Source organism: Gadus morhua, chromosome 13, assembly GCF_902167405.1.
Source record: "Gadus morhua chromosome 13, gadMor3.0, whole genome shotgun sequence".
In the NCBI taxonomy this organism is placed as follows: domain Eukaryota; kingdom Metazoa; phylum Chordata; class Actinopteri; order Gadiformes; family Gadidae; genus Gadus; species Gadus morhua.
In genome coordinates this window covers 25,377,395-25,393,867 of record NC_044060.1, presented here as the reverse complement: position 1 = coordinate 25,393,867, position 16,473 = coordinate 25,377,395, and the positions used below count along the sequence as shown (strand labels likewise).

The following is a 16,473-nucleotide window of genomic DNA, read 5'->3' as shown; positions in this document are numbered from 1 at the left end:
ATTTATGTCACACAATTATTATACATATTTAACACAGTCAGGATATTCTGTTGAATCTGCCTCTCTGATTCCCTCACGTTTACCTCAGTCTTAATTCTAGCTTCTGATTGGTTAGTTCAGTCACGTGATGGGTCCGAACAAGGAAGTGTTTGAAAATAGTTTCGCGTCAACCACACACACACGCACGCTTGCCCGGGGCAACCAAAAGTCATATATTGGCAAGTTGAGATTGATTTCTGGTAGCCCAAACGGGCAAGTGGATTTTGGGTGGATGTTAATATAAAGGCTATTTATTGAAATGTTTTTTCCCGCAAAACACAAAATAGAAGTACTTGCAATTGATCAGCGCGCTGTCTTCTCTTCTCTCGGAAAGCGAGTTAACAGACACGCATTGCTTCAGTGCGAATATAGCCCCGCCTTCGTCACTCGCTGTGCGTTCTCTGGCCGTGATTCGAAGGTGTTAGCTAAAGGTTAGCCAACAAAGCTAGCATCGCCAGTGCAGCGCCTCCGCGAACGGTTTAGGTAGAAGGAAAATGGAGTAGTGATGGAGTAGTGCAGTTTGGAAGTACTTTGGATTGAGGCAAATTACCAAGGAAAGTCATATGCAAGAACACGGTTTTGGGTTTCATAACTGTGCACATGCACAGCAATAGCGATCTTTTTCACGAAGTTGGACCCTCAAACTATACATTACATGAAAGCCGAGCCTCCACTTATTTCAACAGTCCAAACCATATCATTCTGTGACTAAAACTCGCAAATAACAACTTACCTTTGTGATTTTTGTCCACAAAGTTGATTCTGGTCGACTAACCACCATAAACAGATAACCCAGTGTCTGGGCCAAATTTTGCAACTTAACATGGTGTTTTCAATCAATGAATAAGAGAAGGATTCTTAGGAAATTGGTAAATGGCCTTCAATCAGAAAACATATTCTTCAGCGCAATCTAGTGGCCATATGTTTATTTGCGAGTGTTTGGCTTGGTGCATTCGAATATATTTGCCCTGAACTTTAAATAGAGGTGTCAAGTGTCAAAATGGTAAGATATCTACCTTTATTTGTGTCTCATAGTAATACATCGCTCCCAACTGATAACGACCAACTGATAATTATTTCAGGGGGAAATGTTATCGTCCACTTATGCTGTGTTCCATGGCTTTATTCACTTTAACCAAGTATCATCCCCATTGAATAGTTCACTTTCACAACAATCCTTCTTTTGGCACAAAGATGACATTATCGCCCTTGCAGTTGTGGAGATATACTCTATTTACTTTGGGTATGTTCTTTCCTGAAAAAAACGTTTCCCCTGATATCGAAAATGGCATAGAATATCGATATTTTTCTAGGTATAGTGTCAGTTAGAAAATCCAGTATCTTGACTGACAACACTACTAGAAACGCGATTGTGATTATTCAGTGAGAGCTACAAGAAACGTGAAAGTTAAAAAAGACATATCTTTGCTACTACCTCTGACATTAAAGTCATGGACTGAAATCACTTCATGGCACGATGTGACCGCTCAATAAATAAGTAAACAAAGAGAAGTTTGTTATTTTTTAAACACAACATGTGTGGAAGCTAACATTCAGCTTCAGTCTGAGCTAGGATGATTTTTCTGAGCCCCCCCCAAAACCAGGCTGCGTGCCTGGCAAAAAGAGGCCTGTTCACGATTCTGATTATAATTTGGGCAAGTTGAACCTGACCTGTACTTGCGCGCGTGTGCGTAACATTATTCACGTACAGTATTTTGTTATGTGTTGTTCTTTCCACTGTGTTAGGCATGTCGTTTACTGTCTTGGTGGTTCAGGGATCGCTGTCCCTTTAAGGATTACGAGCGTCTCATGACGTCAGAGCCCGATGCGGGATTCGTTTACTTGCAGCACGTTTTGATTTCCTGGTTTCTCAAACTCAATAAACGAGTCACACCACTGTGTGCTCAACGTGCGAAATTGTAACATACATACATACATACATACATACATACATACATACATACATACATACATACATACATACATACATACATACATACATACATACATACATACATACATACATACATACATACATACATACATACATACATACATACATACATACATACATACATACATACATACATACATACATACATACATACATACATACATACATACATACATACATACATACATACATACATACATACATACATACATACATACATACATACATACATACATACATACATACATACATACATACATACATACATACATACATACATACATACATACATACATACATACATACACCCAGTATCGGGCGCGATCCGATCAGGATCGGGACATCCCTAAGAGTTTCCGTATTGATAATTCCACAGATCATTGTTCAGATATGTGCTTGAAAATGACATCATCACCTCCTTATCTATTAAAAAGTAGCATTAATTTTAGAAGGCTACATATTACAGACCTGCAAACTCCTCAGAGGAAAAAAGGTGACAGTGTCACAGGGGGATATTTTTTTGATTGTAATATACAAATGACACTAGTCTGAGCGTGACTTGACAAAACTCAGCATATACTTTATCAAAAATCAATGTCAAAACATCCTTGAGGCTTATAAAAAATATTTTATTTACAACTGTCACCATTTTTTTTTTTTTGTCTCTTAGCCTGTGGGGTGTTCCACAAAGCTGGTTTTATCACATAACCACGTAAGTTAACCCAGGGTTTGCTGTAACCCTAGGTTTTCCGTTCCAATAGGATCATGGTATGTCAGTTCATTCCAGACTATTTGCGTAGCCCTCCGTTTTTTGCAAATGGTAGTTTTATCTAGGCTATAATGTTGGAGATGCTGAGCACATCTCAGTCCTTTCAGATGACCCATCCAAGATTTGTATCGGCCTCCTATCATACAAAGAGCAATATCGCCTGAGAACTATGCCGAGAGGCACTTACAACACGAAGTATAAAATAGTCCTAACGGACTTGCATCCACTGGAGAATGTTTGATCGTTACACGCACTAATCCATCTTGATCTGTGAAGTTGATGAATTGTCACTTTAAGGTTTTCTACCCAGTTACCAAAAAAATAAACATTTGGAATAGTATGCGCTGTGGCAAGCACATGGTTTGCATGCGTTACTTCGAAGGCAAAAAAAATCTAAGATACAAGAAAACACAAAAACTTACATTCAACCAGTGGGGCATGGCCCCGGACTCTCTGAGGAGGTAGGTACCTCCAGGTACCCTCTCCATGCCAGGGCGCCCTGAATTTATCTTTATTAACAGCTCCTCCACCGGGGTCAAGACAATTTGAGGGCCAGATCAAGTCTGCCGACTGTCGGCCTTTTCACGATTGGCTTAAAGAAATGTTATTTAAATTCATACCAATACGATGGTGGGAAAAGCTTACCAGTTTGTATGTTTTTTATACTTCATTTTTATACTTGATCCGCTGACCGCTTGGAAGCCATCGGAGTACATATTTTCTTAGAAGAAAGGGGTTGTGTGGTAGGATCTTTAAGAATGCTTAACTGGGATATTTATATATTCATGGCTCAAATATTAAGGATCATGCTTTTGACGTGTAACTAACGCATTTACGCGGTCAGCGATCCGCTGTCAGGCTTTGGTTCTCCAGGTTGCAGAGGCTTTAGCGTTCCCTTTTCTTGTGATAATGTCCTTCTCCTCGTCATAGCTCTCCAGGAGAACCTGAAGTTCCATTTCATGGAAATAAGCGGCCTGTTTCGCCATTTCGATCAGGGTTTCCATGATCGATACATCACGTCTTTTTAGGTTTGGCGTGGACGCGCACAACCCTGTGTTAACCAACCCCGAGTTGATTGAACTAATGCATAACCGCTGCTGTGGAACCGAAAACTCTGGGTGAGTCGGAACAGGGTAAATCAACCTAGAGTTCAGCGTTAACTCAGTGTTTGTTAAACCTCCGTTCGTGGAACACCCCTCTGGACGAGTGTTTCGCAAGCTCTCTTCCGTTGTTTGGCCGCATGCATGCGCATGCGGATGCGCATGCGCGGTAGCCAGGCGACCGTCTCATCCAATGGCGAGCTCAGTTGGCGCCGTGTGCTTCAAGATTCCGATTGGCCCAGAGAAATGTCAATTATAAGAAAGATTCTGAAGCAAGTGCTGAGATTCCGATTGGCCCAGAGAAATGTCAATTATAAGAATGACCCAATAATTTTTCGCAATTCTGGACCCCCCCCCCCAAAACAAAACTCTCCGGTTCTACACGATACACGTGAATGACCAAATTGACCAAGAAAACGGCGATTGTCGCCGAAAAGCGACAAGTTTGCAGCTTTGATATTAGAAATAATGAAGTGTCCTCAATTTGTCTTTTTTTTCTAACCCTTTTCAGTAGTTAAAATCACGATACCAATGCCTGCTTATTTCTTCGTGGCTTGGATTCATGGAGATATGTTTTTGCAAGGGGCTTTGCCAGTGAAACCAAGAATGCCTATACTCACCAGAGAAGCATGTGCATAGGAGGTGTTGGCAGAGGCAGCGTGGGCGTAGCTGCTACTGTTGGCGGCGGCGTGAGCGTAGCTGTGTGTAGCAGTGCGTCCGTTGTGGTGGGAATTGGTGAACACCAGGCTTTGGCCCAAACCGTCGACGGGCGCGTCCACCATAGCCCCCAGGTCAGACTCCACGGAGGCTCCCGCCACTCCCGTCTTGGCCATCAGGCTGGAGAGGTCCACGCTGCGGAGCCAACAAAGCCTTGAATGGCAACGCCACACAAACTCGTTTTATCCCATCTACTGTTCACATGCGTGGACTACACCTTAAATGGTGTGTGCATCTTAAGCCATGCTGCATGACAGAAGACTCCTAGACTATTAGTTTGTCATTTTCACTCAAACACAACATATTTTTGGGTTGATTAACATGAATTCCTCTTACCCGTGTCCAGGGGTGATGTTTTCTGGAGCGGAGGACGCTGTGAACACTTTGGTCTCAGACAACTGATAAAGAGTGAGTCATTAAAACACATGTCAAAACCCTGTACAGTAAATAAATCATAACACAATAGCATGGGCACAAAGATAAGAGGAAAAAGATAGCATATGTTTATGCATGATAGTATCATTGTGCATTACATCTTCGTTCCAGTCTTCTGAAGCCCAGTCTTCCAGAGTTCCTCTCCAAGCTAGAGTAAATCGAAGTTAACCTTGGTTAGTTCATAAAGGCATAAAACTATTTTTTTCTAGTCATTCAGCAGGAGGTCTAAAGGCAACCACCGTTCAAACCCAAGCCGGTCAATCACACTCTCCGTAGAAGCGTTAGTTTGAGAGATATTCCCATTCCAAAAAAATTAGCTTTGAAAAAAGGCTTATCTTCAGATTAGACAGGACAGGAATTTTATTTAGTTCAGAGGTTCAGTAATGGTAGTTCCACAGATCAGTGTTCAGATATGTGCTTGAAAAAGACATCATCACCTCCTTGTCCATTAAAATACATTTCAATACTTTCTAAAACCAGACTAATCTCACAGTTCTCAACTGCTTGATTAATTACTTTAATTATTAATTACATTTCTAAACAACTCAATAATACACAATAATTTTTAATTGTTGTGTGATGCACATCACCATACAGACAACATATTTTCCAACTGTGAGATTCATTCGTTCATAAAATGATATTGCTGTAGCCGTAGTTATCTTACCAGTTCCCTCAGCACCGTCGTTGCCGTCAGTGTCCCACGTTTCCTTGCGAACACCCCCAGAATTAGCCGTGTAGTCCGCCGGGTTGAAGGTCCTGCAGAGGACACAATGGGAAGGAAGGATACATGAAACGTGGGATGCATGGATGGGGAAAGTAATTCAGGTATGAAGTTTGCATTCCCACTGCATCAGCTTAGTGATTTATTTAGTTAAGAGGTTCAGTAATGGTAATTCCACAGAACAATTCAGATATGTGCTTGAAAATGACATCACCTCCTTTCCCATTACGCAATTCAATAAAGAGATGCTCACCCCAATCCCTGGGACAAGAATCTATAACCAACAGTGCCTGTACAGTATGCAGTTCATTAAGAGATGCTCACCCCATTCCCTGGGACGAGAACCTGTAGCCGACAGCGCCTCTGCCTCTACCACGCACTCCGACTCCTGAGATGATTCACAAACCAAGCACTTTGAATTGAGGACATATGGGTTAATGTAGGAGGGAAATAGGGTTAGGGTCCAACAAAGTGATACTGACGGAAGGGGGAAATGGGGTTGATTATCCTCCAGTGTTTACCCAGCATAGTAGAATACAAGGCCAACAAAGGGCGTCTCATACACAATCCAAGTCGGTTAGACACAAATTTATCCGTTTGCCAACCATATCCATGACTCTGGCTTAACCGTCCACGCCTGATCATAATGGTCGACATTGCTCTGGTTCTACTGCATTTTCCTTTAATACTCTGGACCCTCCTTTGGGGCCAATTGCATCAAAGGCAGCTGCAGCAGCCCACACATGTTCCAGTTTTCTCACCAATAAGTGGTCAGCTGGGGCAGGGGACCACACCTTTTACAAATGTTAAATATACATTAGTAGACTGCATTAACGTATAGTACAATACATAAATAAAAGCTAATTAGTATTTCTGGAAGATGATTTCTCATAGTACAAATAAATCGCCAACAGACTGGTGTAACCCCTGTACATCTAACCGGACTCTAGTATTTCACTCCAACTGCAGGATTGCTTAGCAATACATTGGCTTGAATCTGTTCAATATTCAGTCTCTCCCAAAGATATGAATAAACAAGGGATTCATACAATTCATTTAAATTGTATAGCCCTTAATTACCATTAGTCTGAAAGGGCTTAACAGGCCAAATATTTATTAAACCCCCCCCTTTACCCAAAGGGGGGGTTTAACTCCCTTAAATCAGCAAGGAAGAAATCTTGAGAAGGAACGCATTATAGTAGGGGATTCCTCCTTCCATGGATGGTCAGGAGTGCATTGGGTGCCATAATTTACATGAATCCAGTTGCATGTTTCAGCATGGAGTCTCACCTCTGCCGCGCCCCCTACGACCACGTTCGCCCTCTCTCTCCCCAGGAGCCACCACCTCAAAGCCGTTCTCCTCTGACCGACCTGAAACCACACAAAGAAATATATTAGAGAAAGCGCAAAATCACATACATTTGAAAAAAAAGGCGTGTTTATGAGCAACCTTGCCACTTAAAACGCAATGGTCAATTTAATTAAATGACTTATTTAGTGTTAAATATAACCATGGGGAACCAAATGAGTCTTCAGCATCCAATAACGATTCAACACTATGTAACGCACACATACTGTACAGACACAAGGCCTTGCTAGGAGAGTTGCATTTCCTAACAGAGCTACAAGGGATGAAAACTTGCAAATATGAATACAATTCAAAGCTTCCATGCTTTTTTATTTATTTATCTTTTTACTTTTTTTGTAAATGGTCCCAAAACTCTGACCATAATGACACTGGTTAACCCTTCCTTAACCATGAAGAACAATGTTCTACAAAAAATGGACGCAAGTAAACAATTAACTGGAAAGGAGGGCTGGTCTGAATGCACATGTGCAGGCAGGCCATGTAAAGCATGCGTCAGCATCTGCACCAAGTATCGACTAAAATAGATCATAAGTAAGGCTTTTGAGACTACATTTTAGACTGGACAGGTTTGTATTAAGTTCAGAGGTTCAGTATTGGTAATTCCACAGATCAGTGTTGAGATATGTGCTTGAAATCACCTCCATGTCCATTTAAATGCCTTCAATGCTTTTAAAACCAGATTAATCTGACCGTTCTCAACTGCTTGATTAATATAACTCTAATTATTAATATTTTTTTAAATACCTCCACAAATCAAAATACAATAATTGAATGTGTTGCGACTGATGCACATCTCCATACAGACGTCGTTTCCAACTGTGAGACTGATTCCTTTGTTCATAAAATGATATTTCTGTAGCGTAGATAATTCCCTAAGAGCCGTCGTTAACGATAAAGGTTCTTAATATTGTTAATCATTGTTTACATAGCATGTATAATGTACAAGCTTGTGTGGGGAAAACAGTCACATAGAGCTGCTTCTGGCCAATACCGTAAATGTACATGGCTTAAAGACATAATGCCTAAAGAGGGCAATCGCTGACATTGATTAAATGTAGTGCTCAACGGCAAAGTAACGTAAACTTATGACTGTACTTAACTTATTTAACCGAGTCATGTTATAATGTTTGAAACTAATAAAGGACACTTATATTGTAATATTTTGTGCAACTGCAGCAAAAAGCACAAGTATGAGTTGAAAAAAGTTGAAAAAGTTTAACGTCAAAAAAAAATTCAAAACATTAATTTCAAATACACAATTTCCACGATGTTAGTTTATCAATAATTACTTGTGTTAACATTGTGGAAGTACATCAGTCTAAAATATAGACAATTGTAAAGGCAAAAAACTTTTCTTAAAGAATATTAATATGCCAAATATAGAAACGCTCTTTCACTCCTCGTCAGCTTTGCATTTCAACGCAAAACATCTCTCAATAATTAATGTTTATCCAGGAAACCTTTGGAGACACCAGCCCTCCCAGCGTAATTACCGTCACGTCCTCTGCTGATGCCCCGGCCCCTCCTGTTGGCTCCACCACGAACACGGCTGGCCTCCCGCTCTCCTCCCCTCCTCTCCTTGATCTCAGAGGGCCCTGCCTCCTTCCCCACACTACGCCTCTTCCCCACCGTCTCCCAGGAGGTCTGACACACACACACACACACACACACACACACACACACACACACATGAATGCAGCCATGCTTTCTCAGTGAAATAATTTATAATATCCTAGATACCCTGGTTGGTTGTGTGGGACCCCAAGCGCCTAAAATGGATGGATGGATGAAATATCTGCATATGTACCGTAATTTCCGCACTATAAGGCGCACCTTCAATGAATGGCCTATTTTAGAACTTTATCATCGATAGGGCGCACCGGATTATAAGGCACATAGAATAGAAGATACTGCAGTCAAACCTTTGACTGGGGTTGCGTTATGTATCGACTAGACCGAGCTGTGCTAAAGGGAATGTCAACAAAACAGTCAGATAAAGTCAAACTTTATTAAGCGTTCCGACAACTCCGTTCACTCCCATGGTAACGATGTTCAAACGTTAATGTGCATATTAACAATATCTCCCAGCCTTGTTCAGTTGTAAACAAGTAAAAGAAACAGTCTGATACCGCTAATTCAAACGTTAGTGCATAACTCAACATTGTTCATTTACGTATAACACGTAAAGCTCACTTTTTCAGTTCATTCCCCATCCACGAATCCCTCGAATTCTTCTTCTTCAGTGTCCGAATTGAACAGTTGGGCGAGTACGAGTAGTCGCGTACGAGCCGGGCATCCAACATGCCTGGCTCCCTCTCGTCATTATCCGAGTCAGTGTCGCTTCTGTTGCCTGGCAGTTCAGTGATTATTCCTGCCTTCGTGAAAGCTCGGACCACAGTTGAGACTGATATATCAGCCCAGGCCAGGCATCCACGATCGATTGTCAAATAGTGGCGTAAGTCGCCCGGCGCCGTCTCCCCGACTTGGTGAACGCGTGTTCCCCTTCTAAGGCCCCGTCCCCACGAAGCCGATTTTTTGGTGAAACCGCATAAGTCTTGTACGTATCAGCCGACCGTCCAGACGGAGCAGGCGAATCCGGTGTCCGAAACCGCACGTTTCTGAAACCACCCTCGGAGGTGGTTTCAAATCTATCCAGACTTATGCGGTTTCGTGTTAGGATTCGTGTTGAAACGCAAACGATTATGGCATTAGCCCCCCACCAGCTGGGGGACGTCAGAGTTGCGTTGAATTTTTTATTGAATATTTTATTTGTATTCTTTTTGCAGCTTTAAATAAAGCCCCTTGATAAATGTAATTACTAACCGTACATTAAAAAGTATTTATGCTCAATTTAAAAGGTTGAATCTCCTCGTGACTGAATGTTTGTATACAGCGTGCAGGCTTGATTCGCTCCTCTTTTTTCTGTGGAGAACCAGCACCTTGAATATTTACTACAGCGTTTCTACAGCTCGATGCGGTTTAGAAATTACCCCGTCTTTACGGAGATATCCCTGAACCGCATAAATCGAAATCGGAGCGTTTTCGCCCGTTTCGGCTCTGTGTGGACGGGGCCTAAGTGTTCATGTGATCGCCATATATAAGGCGCTCCGGATTATAAGGAGAAAATAAAATTCAATTAAAGGCTTTTAAGTGCGCCTTATAGTGCGGAAAATACGGTAATTGAGGAGATCATCCAAGGACTCATGACAGTCAAACATAACGTTTAACGTTTCATCATGAGAACAAATAAAACTAGAAAATGCATTTCCTGCAGAAAATGCGGTGAGTGCTGTAGTACAAATTGAGTTTGAAAATATTTTTTAATAAAGCCACATAAGATTAAGACTTAAATCCAGTGAAGAGATTCGAACAAAAGTAAAAAAGTCTAAATGGAGTAAACAATGTAAAGATGCACACCATTAAAGAAATGTAAATGGTTGGAAACAAATAAAGTGACAGCTGCATGAAGCGCATTGCTAAAAATGGAGAAATGTAAAATGAATAGAAGAATCTGAAAGGTCAAATGTATCGCCCCGCACTGCTGGGGGGGGGGGTGTGTGTGTGAGAGAATAGCGAGCCGGTGCGTGATTAAAAGTAGCCCAATCTGGCGGGAGAAACCGCCCAATCTGTCAACACTGCTGAACGTCATCACGCTCCAGCGTCAACGCAAATCAATGAGACCAACTGAAAACAAAGCCGGTATGAACTAAAACTGTGATTCTGAATAAAGTTTAAATGATATGGAAATTCCGTTTGGATATTATTGAAGATACATGTGTAGATTTGTTAAATGGTTTGAACGAAGGTAAAAATTGATTTAGTTACGTCTTAAACAGTTGAAGTACCAGAGGACGGCTCTGCCGTCATCCCTTTGACTGATTTGAAAAGTAGAATATCTTAAAAAGTATAAAATATTTTAAAAATCTGTGCGATTCTAAGCTATTCTGAATATTTTACAATTCAATTGGAGTCTTTAGGTGAAAAATTTAGGAAGGAGATAGTTCCCAAAGTTTGTAGAGAATAAGAAAGAAAGAAAGAAAGAAAGAAAGAAAGAAAGAAAGAAAGAAAGAAAGAAAGAAAGAAAGAAAGAAAGAAAGAAAGAAAGAAAGAACAATAGTTGAGCGCTGAATGCAGCACTCACCTAAATACTTGGTACTATGAATAGCTTATATTTCCCATAATTTCTAGAACCTGAAAAAGAACGCCACACCGTAAGAATAAGAATTCAGTAGAAAGAATTGCAGCCTCATAAAATAATGAGCTTGGGTAGGCATGTTGGAAAATATGTTGGTAGGTACCAAACAAACGCATGTGTATATGTGTAGATTTGGGCCTCTTACTGTGTCTGAGGGGCTCTCCAGGAGGAAGTTGATGGCTCTGTTGACATCGTCATTGCAGTCGTGGAGGGCTATCCCACACTCATCTTGGGTCTTCCCACTCACTTCACTCAGCTGTTGTACAAGTCAATGCAAAGTCAACAAAAGCGTAATTGAACAGGTACTTTCAAGTAGTACCAAATACGTCAAAACTAAAAAATATTTTTTTTAAACCCAATTACCTGTTTGACCTTGTCCTCAAAGTCTGCATCCTTCTTTTCAAAGGTTACCTGGGCTAGACGAATCTGATCTGCCGTAGCCTAGAAATAAAAGTGTTTACTGATTATTAAAGTGGGGATATTTATGCAAGAATATATACACGCATTGCATTCACATCAATTAAATAAAGGCAGTATTAATAACCAACCAGTTGCATATACTGAATCGGTAGTAAAAAATTAATACAGAACTATGCTTTTGGAGATAGCGCAGACTATTTATAATAATAATAATAATAATAATACATTTAATTTAGAGGCGCCTTTCAAGACACCCAAGGTCACCTTACAGAGCATATAGTCATCATACATTTTTTAAAAAGCAAGACATTGTGGAAAAAATAAATAAATAAATAAATAAACATAAGCAATAAGAAATAAATAAAAAAACCTATTTCAGCCCCCCTGTTATAACCAGAAACAAAAACAAAAATGCCTTCAAATTCAGAAAAGTCAGCTGTGCATGCAATAACAGTTATTTCTACCCTTTCTACACACAAGGCTTGATTACATTTCCTATCTTAGTCAATTGTTTGAAAAAAAGTTCATAATAAAGCCATCTTTAACAGACTCACAATAGGGGCTTTGACTTTCAACCACTGCACTAAAGAATAGGGCTGGTCGATTTATCGAATTTTCATTAAATGTTTTATAGACAGTTCAGAACAGCTGGATACATATCTGTACATTATTTTAGATTTGACATTTTCTATTTTGACCATTTTGTGATATTGCAAAGTTCTCAGTTAGTTTTTTTGGGAAAGACGAGCTGAATAAATACATCATGTTATCAAACTCAAAAATAATCGTTTGAATAACTGATTTCAATATTGACCAAAATAATCGTTATTATGATTTATTTTCCATAATCGAGCAGCCCTACCAAAGACAATGACATAGACGTGCAGATATGCGCTTTTCAGTCACCTGGATTTGCTTCTGTGTGGTTTGTGTGCTGGTGGGCAGTGTTCTTTCCCGCGTGGCCCGGGCAGGACTGCTCACCACTGAAGTCATCATATACAGTATATACAGAACAATGTATGTACAAAATAGAAAAAATCTAGGAGGGAGACAAGACAGAAAATATAAAATTACCAATAGTGATATGCAATATAAAATCGATTCACTGCTATATTATATCGTTTTCTAACTTTATCCAAGAACTAGTAACATGTCTGACTGAAGGCCTTTACTGCATTAAGAATACACAAGACGGCTTCATGCAAGACTAGAAACCCATCTGTCGCACTACCACTGGTTAAATTTAGACATTCAAGAGGGGCCAATGTGGTGTCTATTTACACCCTCTTACCTCCCTCCTTCCCTCCCTCACACAGTAAAACACACGAAAACGTTCACCCCAAAAGACCCAGATAAATATTTCGACGGGCACCTTTATCAACCACTGAGCTTTACGTGTATGTTGTTGTGGGCCAAATGAGGTAGACACTGGTCAATGCGTGTCTCTCACTAGGTGTGACGCAGTTGTTCGTAGCGTGGCAACGCAAACGTACACACGACTATGGCACAAATGTATTTATGTACATTACATCACCGCCAAGTTATTGTTGGATATTTTGGGTGTTAAACACTTCAGATAGCGAATTACTGCCTGTGGGAAGTCAAATAACCAAAGTGTTATCTAAAACTAGATAGACCACATTTACCTCAGCTTTAACAGACTTTGTTGAGCTTCGCTTGCCAACAAAGTTTACCCACTACAAACTCCCGAGAATAGCTTGCTGGGATACGCGAATATATTCGCATTAGTTGGTCCGACAGACGACCATTACTAGCAGGCTTATGTTAGCTTCATGTTGGCTAGTTGTTTGTCTTTGTTCAACATTGTGCCTAGTAAATAACAAACAGACTATCTACTGACCTTTTTTAATGAACCGCGGATAATCACAATCCCCACCAAGTTACTAACTGGAAACAGCAGACAACTAAACGGACGATTAACCTTAACATAATAATTAAGATTAAACAAGGAGGAGGACTCCTTTGTGTGACTCAGTAGCTAATATAATGCTAACGTCTTTAGCTAAAGTTAGCAACAGCCTACAAACGTTAGTTTGAATATTATAGTTAAAACTGTACAGAAACGCCTAAAAATACATAAGCACGTTCAAAAACAATTTCTCTCGCCGTTTATACTACAATTTGATCTATGCTACGAAGATTGTTGCGTGTGTTTAGCTGTTTCACAAGAAAGTGATCAAGGAACGGATGGCCTGTCAGTGCTACGTTGATAGCTCATTCCCCTGTGTGTGCATGTGTGCGGGCCGTTCGACAATACGCCGCTAAGCTACCATGGCTAGCTAGGAAACTCTACAAAAACGTATGGAAACTTAAGATGCACCAATAACAAAACAGTTAGTTTTATTTTTCATATTTAAAATGTATCAAAGAAGTTATCGTTCACGTTAATAAAAGGCCGATATATTATCGTTTAAAATAGTATATGTTCATACCTGCTAACACGCTTCGCTCAGCCAGCAGCAGATGCCGTCACGTGACCAACCGCGCCGTTGTTTAACGTCGAGAGAGCGGAAGAGCCATTCAGAACCCGTCTAGCAGGACAGCTCGTCAAGAGAGCGGACGGGCCAATCGGCACCCGTATAGCAGGACAGGTCGTCGAGAGAGTGGTCGGGCCAATCAAAACCCGTCTAGCAGAACAGGCGATTTGGCGCTGCCCCGTGCACGAGCGTAAACATTTCAAATCTGTCTATTTCCCGGATATTCTAGGACAGACCTGGGGCCTCATGTACTAAGGTTGCGTGGACTTAATCCGATCACCTGGCACCATGAACAGAGGCAAAAAACGAAACTTCACGGAGTCTGAGCTCGAGATTTTGCTCCACGAGGTAGAAATGCGCAAGCATATGCTATTGGAACCACGACGCTGAAGTTGGCATCCGATTCGCAGCATCCGATTCGGCTTGAAAACCACTTAGAATCTTCAAATCGGTCCTGATTGAAAACCACTACACCTAGACTCTTCAAATCTGGACTACATTATCACAGTGAGGCTATACATTATGTAAAACATAGTTTCATATTTGTGAAACCTTTACCCTATTTGTGAAAATGCAATACAGGCTTATTTGAATGTTTTTTAGGGGTCCAGACCGCATTGCATTTTCACAAATAGGTTAAAGGTTTCACAAATCTGAAACTGTTTTACATAATGTATAGCCTCACTGTGATAATTTAGTCCAGATTTGAAGAGTCTAGGTGTAGTGGCTTTTAATCAGGATCAGTTCTAATGCGGTCTGGACCCCTAAAAAGCATTAAAATGTGCCTTTATTGCATTTTCACAAATAGGGTAAAGGTTTCACAAATCTGAAACTATGTTTTACATAATGTATAGCCTCACTGTGATAATTTAGTCTAGATTTGAAGAGTCTAGGTGTAGTGGTTTTCAATCAGGACCCGTTCTAATGCAGTCTGGACCCCTAAAAAGCATTAAAATGAGCCTGTATTGCATTTTCACAAATAGAAAAAAGGTTTCACAAATCTGTAACTATGTTTATTATAATGTATAGCCTCACTGTGATAATTTAGTCCAGATTTGAAGAGTCTAGGTGTAGTGGTTTTCAATCAGGACCGATTTAAAGTGGACCAGCTGCTGAATCGGATGCTGCGACTCGGATGCCAACTTCAGCGTCGTATTGGAACCCTGTCAACAGGGATAAATGCAAAACAAAAGAGAAGTGAGTGGGAGTGTGTTTGCGAGGCCGTCAATGCAGTGACTGACCGAGAACACCTTGGATAATCAGTTTGTAATCACCCACGTAAAATGTTCTTGAACATAACCCCTTTTTAATGAGTGATTTGTCATGAAAAGCATCAAGAGTAACGGACAACGTTTGTGATGAGGAGTTTGGCTTGGTTTTCCACACTTGGGGATTTAATTGACATTTGATTATGTGTTTACAGTGTCACATAAAAATATTATGTCATTGACACATGTTGGACAGATGCTTTATTCCATGCAGTCGCGCCGTCAGTGGACAGTAGGCTATGGAGTGACGGGATTAAATATAGAGAATTTTTTTTTATTTCTATTCTAAGGAGATGTTTCTGGAGTAATAACTGAGAAATAACGCAGTTGACTTAAATTATTCTGATTAGGATTTTGATACGGGTTGAAATTAAATTTATGAAGGGCGATGATAAAACATAATCGTTCTTCTCACTCTACAATTCTTCGGTCTGATTTCAGTTCACCACTACACCATCTGTGTCGCCAATCTCCTTTTCCTCCAAACCATGCGTACGCATGGGTCAGAGTTTGCTTAGGGCTGCGCACATTTTCCTGTCAAGTTGGTTTTTTATAGATCACAACCTTGGCGTGGAAAGTCACGTACGCCAATTTCAGCCCCGTTTTGTGCGTACGCAACGGTTATAAATGAGACCCCTGGGGCCTCATGTACTAAGGTTGCGTACGCACAAAAACGTGGCGTACGTCCTTTTCCACGCTCACGTTCAGATGTACAAAACGTGAAATGACCGTAAAAATGTGCGGTCCCCACGCCAGCTCCAGAGCTGTCGTACGCACGTTTCTACAGCTATTGTTCCTTAGGCGACACTTAGAGGTGACGCTGGGAAACTGGGAAAAAAGTTGAAAACAATGACTCAGAGTGATTTGCACATCAGAGACACACCAGTGTTTCCCATACATAGACCATTGTGTGGCGCGGCGCCACAGAATCAACATTGAGCGCCACGAATTGATTGTCTTTTTTTTTCTTTTTTTTTTATTAATT

At 40.7% G+C, this 16,473-nt stretch overlaps 1 protein-coding gene across 6 annotated transcripts in view; it reads right to left on the bottom strand.

The window, feature by feature from the left end:
• The window catches only part of LOC115556606 (ubiquitin-associated protein 2), a 77,363-nt gene extending 63,043 nt beyond the window's left edge, over positions 1-14,320 (bottom strand). For all 6 annotated transcript variants that reach the window (XM_030373731.1, XM_030373733.1, XM_030373736.1 and 3 more), the window contains exons 1-11: positions 14,176-14,320; positions 12,629-12,761; positions 11,666-11,743; positions 11,448-11,558; positions 8,601-8,751; positions 7,029-7,109; positions 6,063-6,126; positions 5,682-5,773; positions 5,113-5,162; positions 4,916-4,977; positions 4,483-4,714 (exon numbers count right to left, since the gene is read on the bottom strand). In XM_030373731.1, the coding sequence (XP_030229591.1) occupies positions 4,483-4,714; positions 4,916-4,977; positions 5,113-5,162; positions 5,682-5,773; positions 6,063-6,126; positions 7,029-7,109; positions 8,601-8,751; positions 11,448-11,558; positions 11,666-11,743; positions 12,629-12,718 (1,011 nt within the window). In that variant the 5' untranslated portion in view covers positions 12,719-12,761; positions 14,176-14,320. The remainder of the gene's footprint in view (positions 1-4,482; positions 4,715-4,915; positions 4,978-5,112; positions 5,163-5,681; positions 5,774-6,062; positions 6,127-7,028; positions 7,110-8,600; positions 8,752-11,447; positions 11,559-11,665; positions 11,744-12,628; positions 12,762-14,175) is intronic.
• Between the last annotated feature and the right edge of the window lie 2,153 nt (positions 14,321-16,473).